The sequence below is a fragment of the Myotis davidii genome, unplaced genomic scaffold (genome assembly GCF_000327345.1).
Source record: "Myotis davidii unplaced genomic scaffold, ASM32734v1 scaffold618, whole genome shotgun sequence".
Taxonomy (NCBI): domain Eukaryota; kingdom Metazoa; phylum Chordata; class Mammalia; order Chiroptera; family Vespertilionidae; genus Myotis; species Myotis davidii.
Window position 1 is genome coordinate 803,921 of NW_006289199.1, and position 19,649 is coordinate 823,569.

The 19,649-nt window shown below is 52.2% G+C and overlaps 1 protein-coding gene across 1 annotated transcript in view; it reads right to left on the reverse strand.

Annotated features, from left to right (window-relative positions):
• Positions 1 to 649: 649 nt before the first annotated feature.
• MARCH8 (membrane associated ring-CH-type finger 8) overlaps positions 650 to 19,649 on the reverse strand; it is a 47,411-nt gene continuing 28,411 nt past the window's right edge. The window contains exons 3-7 of the mRNA XM_006761421.2: positions 9,051 to 9,133; positions 7,966 to 8,811; positions 6,479 to 6,659; positions 4,702 to 4,849; positions 650 to 4,156 (exon numbers count right to left, since the gene is read on the reverse strand). Coding sequence (XP_006761484.1) covers positions 3,855 to 4,156; positions 4,702 to 4,849; positions 6,479 to 6,659; positions 7,966 to 8,811; positions 9,051 to 9,133 — 1,560 coding nt within the window. The 3' untranslated portion in view covers positions 650 to 3,854. The remainder of the gene's footprint in view (positions 4,157 to 4,701; positions 4,850 to 6,478; positions 6,660 to 7,965; positions 8,812 to 9,050; positions 9,134 to 19,649) is intronic.

The window sequence follows — 19,649 nt, forward strand, 5'->3', positions numbered from 1 at the left end:
GCGGCCCCCGCTCCTCCGAGGACCCAGGTCTGGGGTCTCCTCTCTGCAGACGGAAGACACTTGGCCGAGTGGCCTCCTCAGCTCCCGAGTGTCCCGGGAGCCCATGCCGTGCCTTTGTGGACGAATTCTCCTGGCTCCCTGGGCTCCAGTATGCCCAGGGCAGCCTGGCCTCCCCTTCACCTCAGGCACACAGGTAGCCTGGGAGCAAACTGCAGTCTCCAGACGGGAGGATTGGGGCGCTGCCATCAGTCAGGGATGCAGCTAAGCTACCGCCAGTGCCCCCCCCCCCCCCCAAACCTGGTCTCTTACTCCGCTGGCCTGTGGTTTAGTAACTGTTTCAACAGTAAGGCTGGTTAAGCAACTGGCTGCTCCAAGGGTCACGCTGCCACACACCCTGATCTGAGCCCACTTCTCAGGGGGAGTTCAGTGCAGCCTGGATGTTTCACACCAGCACCTGTGTGAACTGCCTGTCTGCACTCCCAAGTCCCCACACCTCGGAACGGCCCACCCCCTGAGCACCAGCACCTGGGGGAGGGGCCTCCCTCGCTGGGACAGGTGAGGCGGATTCCCCCACAGGGGCGCGATTTCTGCCCCTGGTGTGCAAGCCAGAGGATCCCGCCTCTTGCAGGAAAACACTTTCATGGCCACACTTTTTAAAGAAATGTTTTATTGCTGCATTTAGACACCCCCGAGGATTATCCAAGTGGTAATACTGAGAAACAGCGAACACACAAAAGGATACAAAACTCGACATCAGAGAACGAGAAGCTCCCCAAGTGCCTTTTAGAAACTATGCCACGTGGGCCAGTGAAATTTGGTTTTTATTAACAATCAACATTCTAAAAACATTGCATCTAAATAGGTGGTGAGCTGTTTCGGTCTTCCCTGGGCGAGAGGTGGAAGCTGCCTATTTCAAATCAGACCCGAAGGGCAACTATTTCAAACGTGTTTGCATCAGGCCAGCTCCCCAGCATCATGGGTGTCTGCCCTGCAGTGCCCAGGCCTCCCAGCGGGCAGCTGGCCTGTGCCCACCAGGCCCAGGAGCTCCAACCACGTCAGGCATTGCCCGAGGCTCGAAGTGGCCCACTGCCTGCGGCCTGCACTCCTGTAGCCAGGAAGGGTGCACCCGAGGTTTGAAAATTAGACCCATACGGTTGACAGACGTGGATAGGAGGGAAAAAAGTGGGAGAAGGCATGCTAGAGGCCTGGGGTAGGAAGAGGCCTTTTACAGTTTTTAGGAAAGTTTTAAACTCGGGCACAAAACCCAAATTGCTGCTGGCAGCCGAAGAAGTCAGACCCCTTGAGTTGTGCTGTAACTTTGGGGGAATAAAGGCTGGTGGTGACCCCCGAGGGCCGTTTCGTCTCCTCCTTGCAGGCCCACAGGTCCCAGCCCTCTTGGCCCCGAGACCTGCAAGCTCACCTCGTTTCTATACGGTTCAGCCAAAAGCTGCCTCCCGCCTCCCCGTAAAGCCAGGTGCAAAGGAGGGGAAACCGGGGATAAACCCCCAAAGTTCTTAGAGGGCAAGTGAGAGACGGAAGGGAGGCCTGGCAGCTCTGCTGTCCCCACTGGGTTGGCAGCACAGCACACGCTGCCAGGCCTCCCTTAGGCCGGGAAGAGCAGAGCTGGGACAGAGGAGGGGCAAGGGCTCAAGGAGACCTCAGGCCCAGACGGCGAGGGAGCACTGTGTGTCCTTCGGGGGAGGAAGAAGGGCTTGGGGAACCTGGTGGCAGACGATGAGAGGGTGGCGGGCCTTCCTGAACAGCAGCAGGAGGTTCACGTAAAACCCTGTTGGGCGTGCGAGCAACACAGTGGTGTCACAGGGCGCCTCCCTGCCTGTCACAACGGGTGCCAGCCTCATGGGAGGCTGCCAGGGCTGCTGGGGCCGGAGCACACTTACCCCTCGGTGGGAAGTCTCCGCACTTTTCAAGTTCAGCATAAGCCGTTCCCTCGGGGGAGTGGGCAGGACCCCACTTAAAAACCTACCTGTCTTCACCTGACACTCATCCGCGGTCAGAGGGGGACAGAGACGGCCGTGGTGAGGCCGCTCCTAAGGGGAAGCCAGGGATGACCAGGATTCAGCAACCCTGAGTGAATGGTCCACCCGGTCCCAGGCTGACGGGGTGGGTAATTGCACTTTGGGGCACAGTGAACACGGGCCTGGGCTGGATGGGGCCTGGGAGACGGTGAGAGGGAGAGCTGACCCATGTGCAGGGCTTGACGGGGCCCTGGCTGCCCAGGCGAGGAAGGTGATGCAGAGCCGCTCCTCAGATCAGAGCCCAGGACCCCGAGTTGGATCTCCGGGGGAGGAGGTGGCAGAGGGCAGTCTGCTCCACGCGCTCCCCAGGGCTGACACCCTGCGGCCTCCTGGCTCTCCTCTCAGCACACAGGCCAGGCGTCAGGGCACCTCTCCGCCCCCTCCCTCAAGGAGGCGGGCACCGGGAGGCAGAGTCGCTGGGAAAGTGGGCACCTGGGCAAACCCACGCTGCACTGAGGTCCTCCTCGCCTTCTCCTGGCGTTAACCATGTCCCTGGGCCATGACACTGATTTTAAAAATCTGTTTAAGTAGATTGTTTAAGGGACAAAAGCCATTTGACGGTAGTGATTCTGGTTTTGTTTGTTGTATGAAAAATGGAAGGGAGAGCATCCCTGAAGACAGAACAGACTGATCGCAAGGCCAGGGCCCCAAAAAGATCATCTCTGTTCAGTCCAGTTAAGGCTACCGGGGCTGGGGTGTGGCTGAGGGCAGGGACACAGTGAGCCATGGCAGTCGCTGCCAGCCAGCCTGCCTGCCTCTGCCCTGGGCAGCACCTCTGGAGCAGGAGCTGGCCGAGGTGCAGGGGTCCCTGAGACCTGCGGGGTGCACCCCCAGGCCAGGTGGGCATGCCTGCTCTTCAGTGTGAAGCCAGCACAAGGCAGAGAGGCTTGTCTGGAAAGGAATGGTTTTTAAATATTCAGTTTTGTTTTAATTATTCACTTTTCATTTAGACCCCATAAGCCCTTTCTTTTCAGTGTTGACAAAAAAAGAAATGTTTGTAAGACTTGTCATAACACAGGCTTGAAATCACAGACCTATGCTCAAGTCGCCATTTAGAATCCATTCATTCCCTGAAATGTTTGGAGAAAGCGTCAGACCTCTTGTCCTGCTTTATGGTCACAAGTCCCTTTAATGGACACAGAGGAGATGTCATGTTTCTTAGAATACGTAAGGCAGAGAGGGCTTCAGATCTATTATAACATGGAAGTGATCGTCAGGGTCGTGAGTGAAGAGGTTTCCAACTGAAACATTCTTTTAAATACCAGTCTTACTGGAAACATAAAATAAAGATTCTCCTTTTGTAAAGTGCTGTTTGCTTAGTGGCTCGCCTGCCACCACGTACAGAGCGCCACGGCCACCTGCTGGGGAGGACGCAGGCAGTGTGGGCAGTGGGAGCACCTCTGGGCTCTCCCGGGAGGAGGGGTCCTCGCTCCGTGATGACACTCCGAGCGCTGCAAGCCAGGCTGGGCCTGCTGCCGACCGGGCGAGCTGCACCTCGGGGCCCGGTGCCCCCTGCTCCCGCGCCTCCTCAGCCTGACAGTTATCCTCTCCTTCTGCTCAAGACCATGCCAGCTCCCCGTCTGGTGTCACGGGCTCCGCCTCCCTCCCCGCCTCCCATAGGCCTGCTGCGGAAGTGGTGCCCAGGCACACAGCCTCCGTGAGCTCCCCAGGAGATCAGCAAGGAGGGTTGAGGAGAAGAGGAGCACCGACAACAACAGTCGCTGGCCAGGCTGTGCTAACAGCAGGGGGAGAAGGTACTCGATGGCAGGCACCGGTTCCCTTCGCCGCAGTGGACCAGGAAGGCCGCTCCCTCCCCGCTCAGACGGGGACGATTTCCGCTCCGGCGTCCTCGGGTTCTGTGCAACTGGAGTTGGTGTCGGAATGGCAGACTCCACGCCCATCTTTATTTTCAAAGTTGGACTCCGAGAGGGCAGGTTTTTCAAAAATATTCTTTTTGCTTGTTTCTGGACAGTTCTGAACATAGATTACTCTGTTGTAAGCCTTGAGTCTCTTCCACAATTGTACATACACTTTGCACTGAACGTACATAAAAAGAAGTCCGCCCGTAAAGCCGATGGCCACCACCACCAACTTAGTCCAAAAGGGCCACTCTAAGATTCCTGGAAAGGAAACACTGGGTTAGCCTGTCAGCTGACATTATTTAAGATCTGAAGAGATAAAACACAACTCAGGAACTTCTTATAACCCACGGATTCTTAGCTCATCGAAGTTTGCTCCCTTGCAGGAGGAGTGGGAGGGGCCATTCCTTTTCATCCTGCCCTTCGAGGGGGCAGTTCATGGAGAATCTCTCCCTCCGTGAAGGCCTCTCTTCTGATTGGACCTTAGAAACCGCTCACAGCAAGAAGCAAGAGGGGCATCCCAACAGGATGGCTCTTGCCTTACCGCTGGTGCCCCTACCAGAAACCCAGGAATGAAACAACCTGGAGTCACACTCAATCCGAGCTCCCTTGTCCTCGGCACGTACCTGTCACCTGCCCCCGTGCCGAGCCCCCTCGTCCCCGGCACGTACCTGTCGCCTGCCCCCATGCCGAGCCCCCTCGTCTCCGGCACGCACCTGTCGCCTGCCCCTGTGCCGAGCCCCCTCATCCCCGGCACCCACCTGTCGCCTGCCCCTGTGCCGAGCCCCCTCTTCGCCGGCACGTACCTGTCGCCTGCCCCTGCTTGATCTCCTCGGTGGTGCGGTCGATGAGCACATACAAGGACCAGACCACGCAGGTAATGGCGATGACGTGGAACGTCACCGAGCACATGATCTTCCTGCGCTCGCTGGCGGTCATCTGCAGCTTCTCCCACTGCAGAGACAACACACAGACGGGGTCTGACTCAGTGCAGGCTACGGGGGTGAGAGCACTGGAGATGGGGGAGCTGCCCCTCCCCCCCAACTACCTGAATACCCCTCGATACCCAAAGTCATTCTCTTTAAGCCAGTTGGCTCTAATCAGGCACCTGGTACTGGTATTCTGTCAGCGGACAACTCCCTGTGCAATGGCAAGAGGCCGGCATCGAGATGAGCTGGGAGCTACACCCCGCAGCTGCCTGCTTATCCTGCCAGCAGACCAGACAGCAGTGCTTGGTCAGGGAGTCTCTGGTTCCAGTCCCGACCAACACCGCCTGCTGGCCCAGACCCAGGCGGCACACTGTAAGTCTCCCTGGCGTGCTGACCAGCGTGGGCGAGGGAAGCAGAGGGTGATGACGCCACAACACACCGTGATGGGTCACACCACACGGGAGGGTGACGCAGGAGGTGCTCCCTCTGCTCCTCTGCTACTCTGGCAGCAACAGCATGAATCGACGCTAAGAGCTCCTGGTACACGCAGTCTCTGCCAGTCCCATCTCCTCTAGGGACGCATTAATTTACTCCAAATAGCCAGATTTCCTTTTTCATTTATCGGTTTCCAAACGCGAAGAGAACACATAAAGGTAGAGAAAGAGAACAAGGAATAAGCAGGTGCCCTTGCCAGCCTCACAGCCTCTGCAGATGCTCTGTGGGGAGAGGCCAGAGCAGAGCCGCAGGGCCCTCGATCTTGGTCAAGCGCCTGACTCTTGAGACTCCGGTAGAGCAGGCCCCGGGGACTGGAGGTGCCTGAGATCACTTTAAATGTGTGCCTGGCTCCTTCCTTTGGCTGCTTTCCTAACCCAAGCCCTACTCCCTGATTTCCTGTTGTTCCCTAAGGCACACTCAGTGCAAGCCTCTCTCTCCCCTGAGTGCTCACCTCACCTTTCACTTCACCTCCAAATCCTACTGACCCTCCAGAGCTGCTTTGACACCCCAACATTCTGGGATGCTACCACTCCCCTCCGAGCCCCAGCTCCCAGCGCACGCTTCCTCCCCAAGTGCCTGGCGTGAGTTAGCGTTTAACCGGCACTGACCTGTGCTGCTCTCTGAGGACATGGCTCCCTGGTCAATTTCCATATAAAATCTGAGATACGAACAAGTCTTGTGTTGTTCCAGACGAACCTCATGCCTTGTCCTGCAAGGCTCCTGGCAGAGGGGCCGTGGCCCGGGACAAGGGCCGTGTCCTGTCCGCCTATGGTTCCTGCCTTCCCAGCCCACCCTCCCACCTAAAACCCTTCTCACAGGACAAAGCTACTGTGTTATGCTGTGCTTCGTGCCAGGGAGATACTAATCTCTAATTTGCAGTTCTAATTGGAGGCCAGGCATACAGACTCAACACAAAGAAAGTTAAATGTTGGCTAAAATGTCACGAGACAGGTCAAGGACCAAATGACTGACAGGTGAGCACGCAGTCTCAGCTGGAAACAAAAAGAAAACGTGACGACTGAGAGGAGGGACTTGGGAACCAGCACCAGAAACGGTGATCGCCGCCACCGAGCGTGCGCACCGCCCCTCCTCACAGAAATGGACACACATGGACTCGGGCCTCATCCGGGCAAGGCCGCACCCGGGCCCGTCCACCTACTTTTCTCAGCGGCTTCAGCCTGGTCTCCATGATGAACTCGTACTTGCAGAGCTCGCAGCAGCGCGTGTCGGAGCTCTTGATCCACTGCTGCAGGCAGGCCTGGTGCACGAAGTGCAGGCTCCCCGTGCAGTGGCAGGGCGTGATCAGAGGGCTCTCGTCATCCCCCTCACAGTGGCAGATCCTAGGGCGCAGGAAGGAGAGCCAGGCATTACCAGCGGGGCTGACGACAGGGTGCCAGGGCCATTCCCCCAAGAAAACGCTCAGAAACAAACATCATAGGATCAACTACAAGCACAGACACGGACAGACAAGAGCGAGGACAATGACTGCAAACTAAGCACCTCTAGCTAACTGCACCCACACGTCTGGGCACCGGGCACGAGAGGGGAACTGGTGTAAGAAATGACACAGCAGTCACTCTGGGTAAGAACTTCCCTGAAAGACACATTTAAGGCAACCGGGCAGTATCTTCCAGAACTTACGATGTTAAATTAGGAAAAAATTTCTGTGTAAAAGAAAATCAGCCTTCCAAAAGTACCAGTGATTTGAAAGATGGTGGGATCTGCTTTTTCACTATCACCACTGACCTCACCTCCAAACCACAGTTCCGTCAGGGTGAGCAGGGACATCTCGGCACCTCTCCTGGACTCAGGACATTCTGAGGGGCTGCAGGTTCATTTCTTTTTGTAGGACCACTCACAGCAATAAGTGGGAATTTTAAAGCATTTATTATATTGAAAGGTTCAGGGTACATGCAACAGGATCGAGCTACTAACCTTGAGAAACTAAACAGACCTCTGAGAAACAGGGTCCTCCCAGCCGCTGAGGAGCAGAGACACCAGCCCGGAAGGAGCGGCTGGCCCTGGCCCGGCTCTCAGCTGTTTCTTTCTGATCCAATTGTCAGAACTGATAATGGCTGGCCCTCAGGAGGGCGACTGGGAAAGGTTAGGATGGGGAAGGCTTAGAGTGGTGATAAAAAGTGCTTTCTGAAAGATTTGGGGGGGCATTATCTCCGCCCAGGCTGCTGACATGGGAGGAGGTGGAGGTGGGCAGTGGAATTAGGACCTGGACAGAGGCGGCTGCCTCCAAGTTAAACAGAAGGAAGGACAGCCTCTCCCATGCACATCATGCTGTAGGTGGAACAAGGGGTAACAATGAGGCGGGGAGGACAGCCAGCCCTGGACTCTAGACCATCAAGCCGGAAAACTTTCTTTCTTCCAACTTCCTTATGCAAAGTCAGCTTGACCTTTAATATGTGTAGCTTCTTCCTCTTTTATCGTCTGTGAAACTATCTTGGGACCCATATCATAGAAATTGGTTTTCCAAATGGTATCAACACTCCATTCTTCTGGAGAAACTATTAATCCACAATTGTCTACCATTGCCTACTAATTGGTTCTCCTGAAACTTCACATATTAAAAGCAAGATGAGGCTACACAGGTGTGGGAGCAGAGACGGGCAGAATGGTGGTTCCTGGCAAACCAACCTGCAGGCATCCCCTGACGTGGACACGGGAGAGATGGGGGGGCATTTTTCAGAGAGGGGAGAGGAACAGTCCAGGTCACTGTCCTTCTCCACGGAGCAGAGGGGTGCCCGCAGGGCCTTCCTCTTCGATCTTGCGGATGTGTTGTCCTCAAAGACGTCGTCATCTCCCATGTCGTCAGAGCAGAAGCCCGCGCTGCCGGCCAGCCCGCTGGAGGACTTGGCGCTGCGCAGGTGGGCCGCCCCGCTCTCCAGCTCGTGGAACCTGTGCAGGCTGCTGGCGCTCGAGCCACGCGAGAGGGAGAACAGGTACCTGAGCAGCCGCCGGTTTCTGGAAACGGCCTCCTCATCTGCTTTCTCTTCCAGAAGAGGGACATGCATGCCCCCCTTGCCACCCTCCACCTCTGAGGCAGCTGGGCGATTGGCAAATAGGGATGGAACACAAGGATGTTTGGAATGGCCAAGAGGTTTGCAATTCAGAGTTCTTTTCTGTTTATGATGGAACCTGTTAATTCTGAGACACGGATCTGGAGAGAGTATCAACTTCCCTTCAGAGCACGTTCTTTCCACATAGCCAAAGCTTCCCACACTGTCCTGGGCCTTCTCGCCCACATCGTTCAGGGACTTGGAGCACTTGAGCGTCCTTCTGGCTCTGCTGCTTTGAGCAGGCTTCACGGCTGGGGCCCACTCGGAGCCGCCGGGGGTCCTCGGTGGCGCGGGCAGTGTGTCTGCACAGAGCACGGTCACTGTGAGCCCTGGCGCCAGAGAGCTCGGGCCCCGAGCCGCTTTCAGGACAACAGCAGCCTGCATGGGGCTGTGGTGACAACACTCAGAACACACTGCCCTGGAACTGCATGCAGAGAACAGTGGGATAAAACACAGAAGTGAAAACAATTTTTAAAGAGAACAGACATACAAGTGAAGAAATGAGACTCGTGTAACTTGGTGAGCAAACAGCACACAGAACGGGGTCGACTGTTTAGAGCAAAGCACAGTGTTGACCAAGCGAATAAAACACCGAGAACTGTGGACACTATCGCGTACTTCTGGGGTGACACGAGCCACTGTAGCATCTGAAGAGGGTGTTACCTGCAGATGTCCTGACTGGAAGGTGTGACAGAAGAGCGAGAGAAGGCGGGCACGGGAGCCAGCACCAGCGGAGGACCCCCGACCTGCAACGACACACCTCCATCAGTTTCCGGGAGAGTAAAGAGGACCCTGAGCCCCTCTCCATCCGAATGGGACATGTCTGCTAGTTCCTCCTGCTCAGTGAGTACCATGAACTAGGTCCCCATAGCTGGGACAGAACAAATCAAATAGCTCTCTTTTCTTGAATGTGGGTAAAAGTGTAGCCAAGAAATACTTGAGACTGGAGCAGCACCACGGATCCGAAGATTCACAGTCGTTTATTTCCTAAGCATCTGAGTGTCATTAGTTCATACACAGGTCAAGAAACCGGTACTGCCAAAACCGGTTTGGCTCAGTGGATAGAGCGTCGGCCTGCGGACTGAAAGGTCCCAGGTTTGATTCCGGTCAAGGGCATGTACCTGGGTTGCGGGCACATCTCCATGTGGCAAAAGCAAAAGAACTGCATGTGATCACTGGGGCACCTGCTCCCCGCCAGCGAGTCCTGGATTCCCTGATCGAGGCCCATAGGCCGTGGGCACCCCCTCCTGCTCACCACCTCAAGGTGGGGCCACAAACAGTGCTGCCCAGCCAGAGCTCTTCATACAGAGGGAGCCAACAGGGCCACCGGTCCACAGATCCAGAGCAGCCAGGGGTCCAGCACAGAATGCTCCCGGGAGTTCTCATCAAAACAAATAAGAGAGAAAATTTAAATTTGAAAGAACTTGTACCAGGAGGTCATGAGATAGAGCAGGGGCTCCGAAAGGTCGTGAATAAGCCCAAACTAGAGAAAAGATCTAGGAGGGTGAGGAGACACCACAGTGGTAGGAGACATGGAAGGAGAGAGAGCAGAAGGGAGTGTGGCCGAGGATACAAAACCACCACAGAAGGGTCCTGCAGCCCCCCACGCCAGCCTGTGGTGCCCTTGCTAGTTCCCAGGCCCTCACAGCACCATGCACCTGCATTGAAATGCACGCTTCGCTCCTTAGGACAACCCGGGCGAGCACCTGCTCCACACACCCCAAGCAACCACAGGAAAACAGTACAGTTGTCCCTGGGTCTCTGGGGATTAATTCCAGGACTCCGCATGGATACCAAAGCCACAGATGCTTAAGTCCCTTATATAAAACAGTGTAGCATTTGCATATAACCTGTATTTGCATATAGCCTAGAGCGGGTGTGCCCACACGTGACTCACTCCTTTTGCATGGAACCAGGGTAGTGCTCAGTGCATGGCTAATTCACAGTCTGCTTTTGGGAACTTTCTGGGCCTTTCCTCCCTGAATATTTTCAATCCTCAGTTGATTAAATCTGCAGATGTGAAAGCCATGGATGCAACGCCCGATGATACGGGGCAGCTGTACTATGGTCTGTCATCGAGAGCGAGCCCACGTCACTTCTCCGCCTTCCCAAGGACATTCAGTGGCCCTCAGCCCTGCTCCTTGGTCCTTTGGGGAGTCCCACTCTGGTCCACAATTCTCCAGCTGAGGCCTGCTAAGCCGGCGGATTCCTCAATGTGCACATCTTCAGAGTTGTCCGAGAAGCCGCACTGACTTCCTAACAGAATGTGCATATGGGCACTGAGTATGTTTTCTTTGAAAGAATTACTAGTCAAAGTTCTTAAGATTCCAATGTTTAATTTATTTGGAGACTGGAAACGACGCCCTCGAATAACCTGTCACCATGTCCCTGTTCTCCCCAAAGGAAAATGAGAACCTGCGTGCACATGACGCTGCTGCCTTCCCACTGCAGGGCCACCGGCCGGCAGCCATCCCAGGCTTCACTCGGGAGCCTCTGCCCCAGCCCGGCCGGGAACAGCGCCGGCTCTGCTGTGGAGACTCAGAGCACAGGGCCTTCCGGCCACTCACTCGGGAAGGGGCTGAGGGCAGCTACACGAAGGTCCCCAACTCCAAAAACCTGTTCTCTGACGTTCAGTCCTAACCCAGCCTGAGGCAGGCGGCCTTCTTGAATGCCTCGCTCCCTTCTTTTACTTCTAAGGTGACCAGCTCTGTTCAGTTTGGGTGGGCAAGACTAGAAATGCACCACGGAGGCCATGGGCTGGTCACTGCACTGGAGAGTGAGTCATCACAAAGGCCATGGGCTGGTCACTGCACTGCAGAGGAGTGAGTTGTCACAGAGGCCACAGCTGGTCACTGCACTGCAGAGGAGTGAGTCATCACAAAGGCCATGGGCTGGTCACTGCACTGCAGAGGAGTGAGTTGTCACAGAGGCCACAGCTGGCCACTGCACTGCAGAGGAGTGAGTCATCACAAAGGCCATGGGCTGGTCACTGCACTGCAGAGGTGTGAGTTGTCACAGAGGCCACAGCTGGTCACTGTACTGCAGAGGAGTGAGTCATCACAGAGGCCACAGCTGGTCACTGCACTGCAGGGAAGTGAGCATCGTCTTAGAGGCCACCACAGAGGCCACGGCTGGTCACTGCACTGCAGAGGAGTGAGCGTCTCACTGGGTCTCTCTCAGCAGACTTTGGAGCGTCCAGCTACATCCACATCGTCCCCTCATGGCGTGAGGTCAGCTCTCCTTTCGCTATGTGGCTGGGTCAAGATTAGTGGCTCAGACTGAGGTACAGGATGTCCCTCCCCTTCCCCTAAGGCAGCGGTTGTCAACCTGTGAGTCGCGACCATCGGAAAACACATATAGCATATCAGATATTTACATTACGATTCATAACAGTAGCAAAATTACAGTTATGAAGTAGCAACGAAAATAATTTTATGGTTGGGGGTCACCACAACATGAGGAACTGTATGAAAGGGCCGTGGCCTTAGGGAGGTTGAGAACCACTGCCCTAAGGGATGGGAGGTGCCCGGCTCTCCCAGAAGACAGGGAGTTGCCTGGTTATCAGTTACCTGTGAGAGAAGGACACAGTCTCCTGAAACCATGTGTACCTCCCTGCATCCTGAAGGGAAGACGATCCATCTGGGAGGAAAGTGGGGTCTTATCTGGAGAATGAGGCCTCCCAGGGTCAGGGTCCTGGGAGGGGGCAGGCCTCAGACAGGAAGCTGAAATCAGAGACTGTGGCCTCTCACTCCTGCTGGCCTTCCAGTGGTCCAGGCCGGATGGGAAGTCTGGGGTAACTCTCACACGCCCATGCTCGGGGCCCGGGAGGCAGGGGAGGGAGAGCCCAGAGCAGAACAAAGCCTGTGTGGGGAGGTCCACTCTGTGACAGGACCAGGTCCCGCGGTGAGCGCACCGGCCCGTCTGCACTGGAGAGAGCATCTGCCTGGGAGGCGGCTGCAGCCCTGGACCCTCGCCCTGCTCATTAGGAAACAGGAAGTCAGAGCGCCCCCATCCATGCCTGGCCCTGGTTTCACCCTCTCCTGTCCCACACAGCACATCCCAAGGCGCCTCAGCACATGTCCAAACCACAAGCTCCAGTGACAGAAAAAAGTCTCTCTTCGTGTTGGATCATGAGGGTTCAAGGAAATTTTAAAAATCTACTTCCTGTAGTTTTACATAAATACAAGCCAACAAATGCCTTTTCCTGGCTCCTTCTCCAGGAAGAGTGAGAAGCAGCAGGATTTGTGAGGCATCCCCGCTCCCAGGAGGGGCTCCTCCTGCCTGCAGCTGAAGAGGAGCACAGGCTGAGCTAGGACCAGTCCACTGTGGATGCCCACCAGCGCAGCTAAGCACCTGAAGAGCTGCGTGGTCTCACGCCCAGTAAAATCCATCAACCTGCAACGAGGACCTAAAACACCGCCTGCAACAACGGCACAAGAGAGAAGCGACAGCTTCACCTACGGCTCCAGGGTCGAACTGCCAAGGTCAAGTCCAGCAAGGGCCAGCAGGCTCTGCCGGAGGCTCAGAGCAGGCAGCTCCCTCCCCCTACCCCGGGAGCAGGCAGCTCCCTCCCCCTACCCCCGAGCAGCCAGCTCCCCGGAGCAGGCAGCCCCCTGGAGCAGGCAGGGTGCATGGGGGAGGCAGGGTGCATGGGGGAGGCAGGGTGCATGGGGGAGGCAGGGTGCATGGGGGAGGCAGGGTGCATGGGGACAGTGCTGGCTCGGAGAAAAGGCGTCTGTGCCTCACCCACTCGGGAGCACCCTCTTCCTCCACAAGGGCCAGACCAGGACTACTCCTGGTGAAAGGGGGGCGCGTCCCGACAAGACAATGCAACGTGCGGAGGAAGCAGGCTCCGCTCCTCACGTTCTGGGGGGGGGGGGGGGGCTCTCATCTGAGAGGCTTTCTGTCAGGACAGGAACGTAAAGCAATCTCAGGACAAACACGTTCACAAAAATCCCCTCTTCCTAAGATGTCGTAATCAGTTTGGCAAAACAAACCTCTGGATTCTGTCTGGGCCTAAATCCCGTGGATCTGATTTCTAAGAATGAGAAGACTCAGGCCTTTGCCTCGCTGTACTCAAGTCCCTCAGACGCACCGCTTTAAAGATGTCCATGCAGGCTGCCGAAAACGTGTAAGGAAAAGAAACCTTCCCCATATCCTCGGAGGGAAGGCGGCATTCTCCCTCTCTGCTTCCCGCTTCGAGGATGCAAGGCCGTGGAACAGACCTACCAGGCAGCCTGTAGGTCTGTGCGGGACAGGCCACCTTGCAGGCTGCATTCAGCTCTAGCTCCCTTCCCGAGTTCCTTCCCAGCCTCCCTCCCCACCACCTCCTCACTCTCCTCACACCACCACGGGTGCTTTTCTTCGCCAGCAAAGCTGCTGCAAGCATTTGAAGTCCCAGGCCCTTAACAAAAGCCCACCCCAACAGGGGCAGGGCCACAGATACGGTCGGGTTGATCTGTTTGTTCTGAAGCCACGAGAATTTGGAGAGGGACTGGATAAGGAGGGTGCGAGGCAACAGGCCTCCTGTTCACAACTGGTCTCAAATTACAGTCTATCAGCTCAAGGACTTAATAGGAAAATGGGAAGTACAGGGCAACATGAAAAGATGCTTAACTTGTCTCATGATGAGAAATGCAAATTAAAACTACAACAACATACATCATCATCAACAAAAAAAGTGTTTTAAAAATCAAATAATACCTGTGTTGCCAAGTGTGGGAAAGCAGGCATGCCTACACACTGCTGGTGGGAACCAAACTGGTGAGTCACCATAAAATGGCAGCTTCTTCAGAATTACCAACGTGCACACACAGAGAGCAATTCTTCTTTTAGGATTTTGTCCTCATACACATGGCAGCAAAGGGCTGGCATTACCTCACGGGCCAGGGGCTTGGGGACGGACTGAGTTAATACAGGTGCGTTGATGGAGAGGAATGCAGGCAGTCATGAGGAGAGGGGCGCATCCTGGGGCCCAGCGCTATGAGGAGGGACCGGCAGGGGGAGGGCCACCGTGACCGCTGGCCTGGGCGTGTCTATCAAGGCCCGATGGCGGTCCCTCTGAAACATGGAGGGAGCAGGCCCCCTTTCCACCATTACACATGAACCACGCACAGGTATTGCCTCAACACAAACTCCTTTTTAAAATAACATGCATTTGAAAGTTTAGGAAGTAAAATAAAACTGAAAAGCACAACCAACTGTAATGATTTTCCAACTCTGGGAAACCGGTAAAGAAATTAAGTAGGTCATGACCTACATTTAAAAAACACACAAAATAAAATAGAAAATGCCAGAGTACATCTGACATCATAAGAATTAAGTCTTTGGAGGGAATATTTCTTCCAGCTCTATGTGTGAGTGAACTGAGTTTCGATGTAAAAGCTACTTTTCTTATGAAAGGTCATGGTCAAAATAATTGGAAAGTCTGTATTTCTACAAAGAAAATGCAATATATCAAAATAAGCAAAGGAATGTGGCTGAATGAAGAGAGCCTCCCACCATCAGCATGGAGGATGGAGGATGGAGGTCGGAGGTCGGAGGCGAGGGCCCGAGGGCTGCCAGGACAGGCCCCCCTCTGCGGAGAGCGTCTGCCCGGGTCACCTTCCTATTGCTGTGGAACCAAGTACCACAGACTCAGAGGAGGAAAACTACACAGATGTACGTCTGTGCCTGCGATGGGTCCGCTGCTCGGGCCTCCCCCTCTGAGGCTGTGGGCAAGGATACAGCTCCACATTCATGCAGGGGTTGGCAGAGCGCAACTCCTTGCCGCTTTACAGCTGAGGACCAGTCTCCTTGGGGCTGTCAGCCGGCCGCCCTCGTTCCCCGTCAGTCAACCCCTCGCCATCTTCAAGCCCCCTCCTGCCTGCAATCTCTGATGGAGCTCACGGGATTCCATTCAATCAACAGCAGGTGGTCATGGAGTGACACCTCCGCACGGGGCAGGTGCTGGACGAGGGCAGGACATCTCTGGGGACCACTTTAGAAGTTTTGTTTATCAGACCACCTTACCTTCCTTCCCACTCAGGAGGTTGCTAACTGCCACTGCCCTCTCACTCCCAGACCAAGAGGTAATGCCCTGCCCTCACTGCCGCTCAGGCCTGGCTTCATACAATAGTCTCACTTGGTGTTTAGACACTGCAAGGTATGGCCTGAGGCTGCCTTTGACACAGTCACTCTGTGAAAACAAAGCTTTGTTATGAGAGACTCTGATTTCTATAAATAAACACCCAATCGTATTCAACTTCAAATGAGCTACAACTAAAGGAGGAGAGGCCAGTTCTGTGGCTGCTCTAATGAACGGCTGTGCCAAGACCGAGCTTTCACAATGGCAGCTAATTAGAGCTAGCCACTTACAAGGTAAATACAGAGCATACGCAACTAGGATTCCTGGGGGAGTGCAATGAAAACTAGTGAATTCCCACTGTAAGTGACCTCAGCTTTGCCTAGCAAGTGGCACTAACATTGAAATCTTTTCTTTGGTGGCCGTTAGAGTTAGAATAGTAGGACATATACATATATCACAGCACTGCTGACGCAAGGCCGCAGCTGGAGGAGGGCATGTATATATCACAGTACTCCCCAAGCAAGGCCACAGCTGGAGGAGGGCACATGTCCTCGGATGAGAATGACATTTAAAAAAAAAGGCTAATAGGAATTTCAGAGACAAAACTAGCAAAATTAACTATAACTACAATAAATAGGAGACACACAAAACAAAAAAATCTATTAAAATGATCTCAAACACATAAAGGATGGAGGGGGTAGTAAAAATGTAGTGCTTTTAAAATGCGTTTGAACTTACATGCCTACCAGTTTAAAAAAGACTGCTATAGATAGAGATGGATATATCATTGTACCCACAAACCAAACACCTACAAAAATACACAAAATATTGTGTAAAGAGAAAGGAACCCAACCAAAACACTACAGAAAACCAACAAATCCAAAGGAAAGGAAAGATATCAAGAGGAGACAGGCAGAGAACAAAAACAGTTAACAAAAGGTTAATAAGCGCATACCTATCAATAATAACTTGAAATGTAAACGGGCTAAATGTTCCAATCAAAAGGCAGAATGGATGAAGAAAACACCCCATCTATATGCTGCCTACAAGAGACTCCCCTCAGACGGAAAGATACACATAGACTGAAAGTGAAGGGTAGAAGCTACCCCATGCAAGCAGACATGAAAGGAAAGCTGGGGTAGCAATACTCCTATCAGACAATGTGAAACAAAGAATTAAAACAAAGAATGTAAAGAGAGACAAAGAAGGATATGGTGTAAGAATAACAGTGTTAAGCAACAAAGCATATATATAACAATTGTAAATATCTATGGACCCAACATAGAGAAACCCAAGTATATAAAGCAAACAGGAATGGACAGAAAGGCAGTGTGGACAGAAAGGGGCCACATGCTAACCCTGACTGGCTCAGGGGAGGCCTACAACTTCGGAGCCAAAGTAACTACACAGGATGGTCTGATACTGAAACTTCCGACTAAAAGCAAGTCATGGAGGGTGGCCACGTCCTAGGCCAGTCTCTTTCCAGACAAAGGTCAACCTTTACCTCAACTGAGCCTGTCTACTGTCCTGATAACAGACCTTTGGAATGTCATAGTAACCCCCTTTTCCCGACTCCTCAGGGCACAACACCCCATCAGAGCATGAGACCCCAGCCCCTCATTGCTCCCTTGTCCTCCTGCACACCATCCCTCTGTGCTATGAATGTGAACTGTTAAGGAGCCTGTACCCACCAATGTAAAATACGTATATGTCTGTTTTTTTAATCCAATCCCGGAGATTTCCCCACTTTACTTTCTCCCGCCTCCTAGTCTATCACCAATGAATTCCATGTAACCCCTCATGTCTTCTCTTTTGAATCTGGAGGTATAAAATATCTCCTTTTTTTGGCACATGTACTCAATCCACTGAGCTTTTGCTTCCTCGCAATTGTTGTCAGTTTGGCTCAAGAAGCCTAACCAGGACCACCTGCAGCCCCGGGCCTGTGCCTGGTACCAGCAGGGGCCCACTGTGTCCCACCCCAGCTCCTTGCTCTGTATCAGGTGGACTTGGGTGAGTTTTTCTTGGAATTCTGGACCTCCTATTTTAAGGTGAGAGGCCCTGCCTTTATTTGAGCTGTTTTGGAAAAATCCTCAAGGTGGAGCTAAATGTTAAGGGTTGAGAGAATCCAGGCTAAAGATAAGAGTTGAGAACTCAGGACAGGAGAAAAAAATGGGTGGCTGGTTTTTAACTTTTGCATTTCAATTGGAATTGCTTTCTGAGAGTCTGAACAAAACCTTTTGCTGGATAAGTGAGAACCTGAACTCTGTCAACTCTAAAGATAAGGGTCACTTCCTCCTCCAGCTCGAATCTGGGATTCTTAGATGACTAAGAATCTTTGCAGAGGGTATCCCTCACAACATAGGGAAGCCACACTGGGAATTCGAACTCAACTGTAATTAAATGATGGACTCATTCAGAGACGAGCACATAAAGGTTGGTTATGGTTACCCAGAGCTCCAAGTCCTCATGGCTGTATCAGACAGCCAGGGAGAGAAACCAAGACACATAACAAGGTTGAGATAACTCGGGAGGTACAGCCCCTTAGAGCTCAACTCATAAGCAGCACACTTCAACCCCATACACAATATCTCTAGAAATGTTGTTCAGACTCTGAACAACAATATAGATTAAAATTATATCAAGCTTATTTTCTGATCACAATGGTATGAAACTAGAAATCAACTATGGGAAGAAATTTAGAAAAACACAAATATATGGAGACTAAACAATATGCTACTAAATAACCAATGGATCAAAGAGGAAATCAAAACTACCTTGAGACAAATAAAAATAAACTACTTTGTAAAATTTATGGGAAGCAGCAAAGCCATTTTTAAGAAGTAAGTTCATACCTCTGCAGGCCTACCTCAAGAAGTAGGAAAAATTCCAATTAAACAATCTAAATTTACACATAGAGGAACTAGAAAAAGAAAAAATGTTCTGCACGAAAGAGGAAGCCATCAACAGAAGAAGCCATAAACAAAATGGAAAGATGACTACTGAATGGGAGAATATATTTGCAAATAATATGTCAGATAAGGGGTTGATATCCAAAATACATAGGAAACTCATAGAATTCAATTACAAAAACACACAAAACAAACAAAAACCATCCAATCAAAACATGGCAGAGCCCTGGCAGGTGTGGCTTAGTTGATTGAGCATCCTCCTGATTCCCAGTCAGGGCATATGCTCAGGTTGCAGGCTTGATCCCCAATAGGGAGAGTGCAGAATGCAGCTGAGTGCAGTTCTGCTCTTACATCTATATATATTGTACAACTGAAACTACAATTAGAATGTATACTCAATATACTTAAATGAAAAAAATAGTGTCCCCCCAAAATGTATACACATTTTGAATGATTATAAAGTCAGTATTTATTAACATTCTGTTCATTTTCAAAATTTAAAAGAATCTATAGAAATGAGTAATTTTTTTGTCAATGCCTGTTTTCAAACTGATGACCGTTCTGGTCCAGGCACTGCTGATAATGCAAAGCAATGGAGTCACAAACATCAAGAATCATTTTGTTCATGCTGTTGCAAATGGTAAGAATTCCTTCTTTTTTACAGCAGCATAGTATTCCATTGTGTAGATGTACCACCATTTTCTAATCCATTCATCTGCTGATGGGCACTTAGGCTGTTTCCAAATCTTCGTTATGGTAAATTGTGCTGCTATGAACATATGGGTGCACATATCCTTTCTGGTTGATGTTTCTGGTTTCTTGGTATATATTCCTAGAAGTGGGATCAACTGGGTCAAATGGGAGTTCCATTTTTAGTTTTTTGAGGAAACACCATACTGTGCTCCCCAGTGGCTGCACCAGTCTGCATTCCCACCAGCAGTGCACGAGGGTTCCCTTGTCTCCGCATCCTCTCCAGCACTTGTCGTTTGTTGATTTGTTGATGGTTTCTTTTGCTGTGCAGAAGTTTTTTATTTTGATGTGGTCCCATTTGTTTATTTTCTCTTTAGTTTCCAATGCCCTAGGAGCTGTATCAGTGAAGAAATTGCTTCAGCATATGTCTGACATTTTGTTGCCTCTGGATTCCTCTACTATTTTTACGGTTTCCATCTTACATTTAAGTCCTTTATCCATTTTGAGTTTATTTTTGTGTATGGTGTAAGTTGGTGTTCAAATTTCATTTTTTTTTGCATGTATCTGTCCAATTTTCGCAACACCATTGATTGAAGA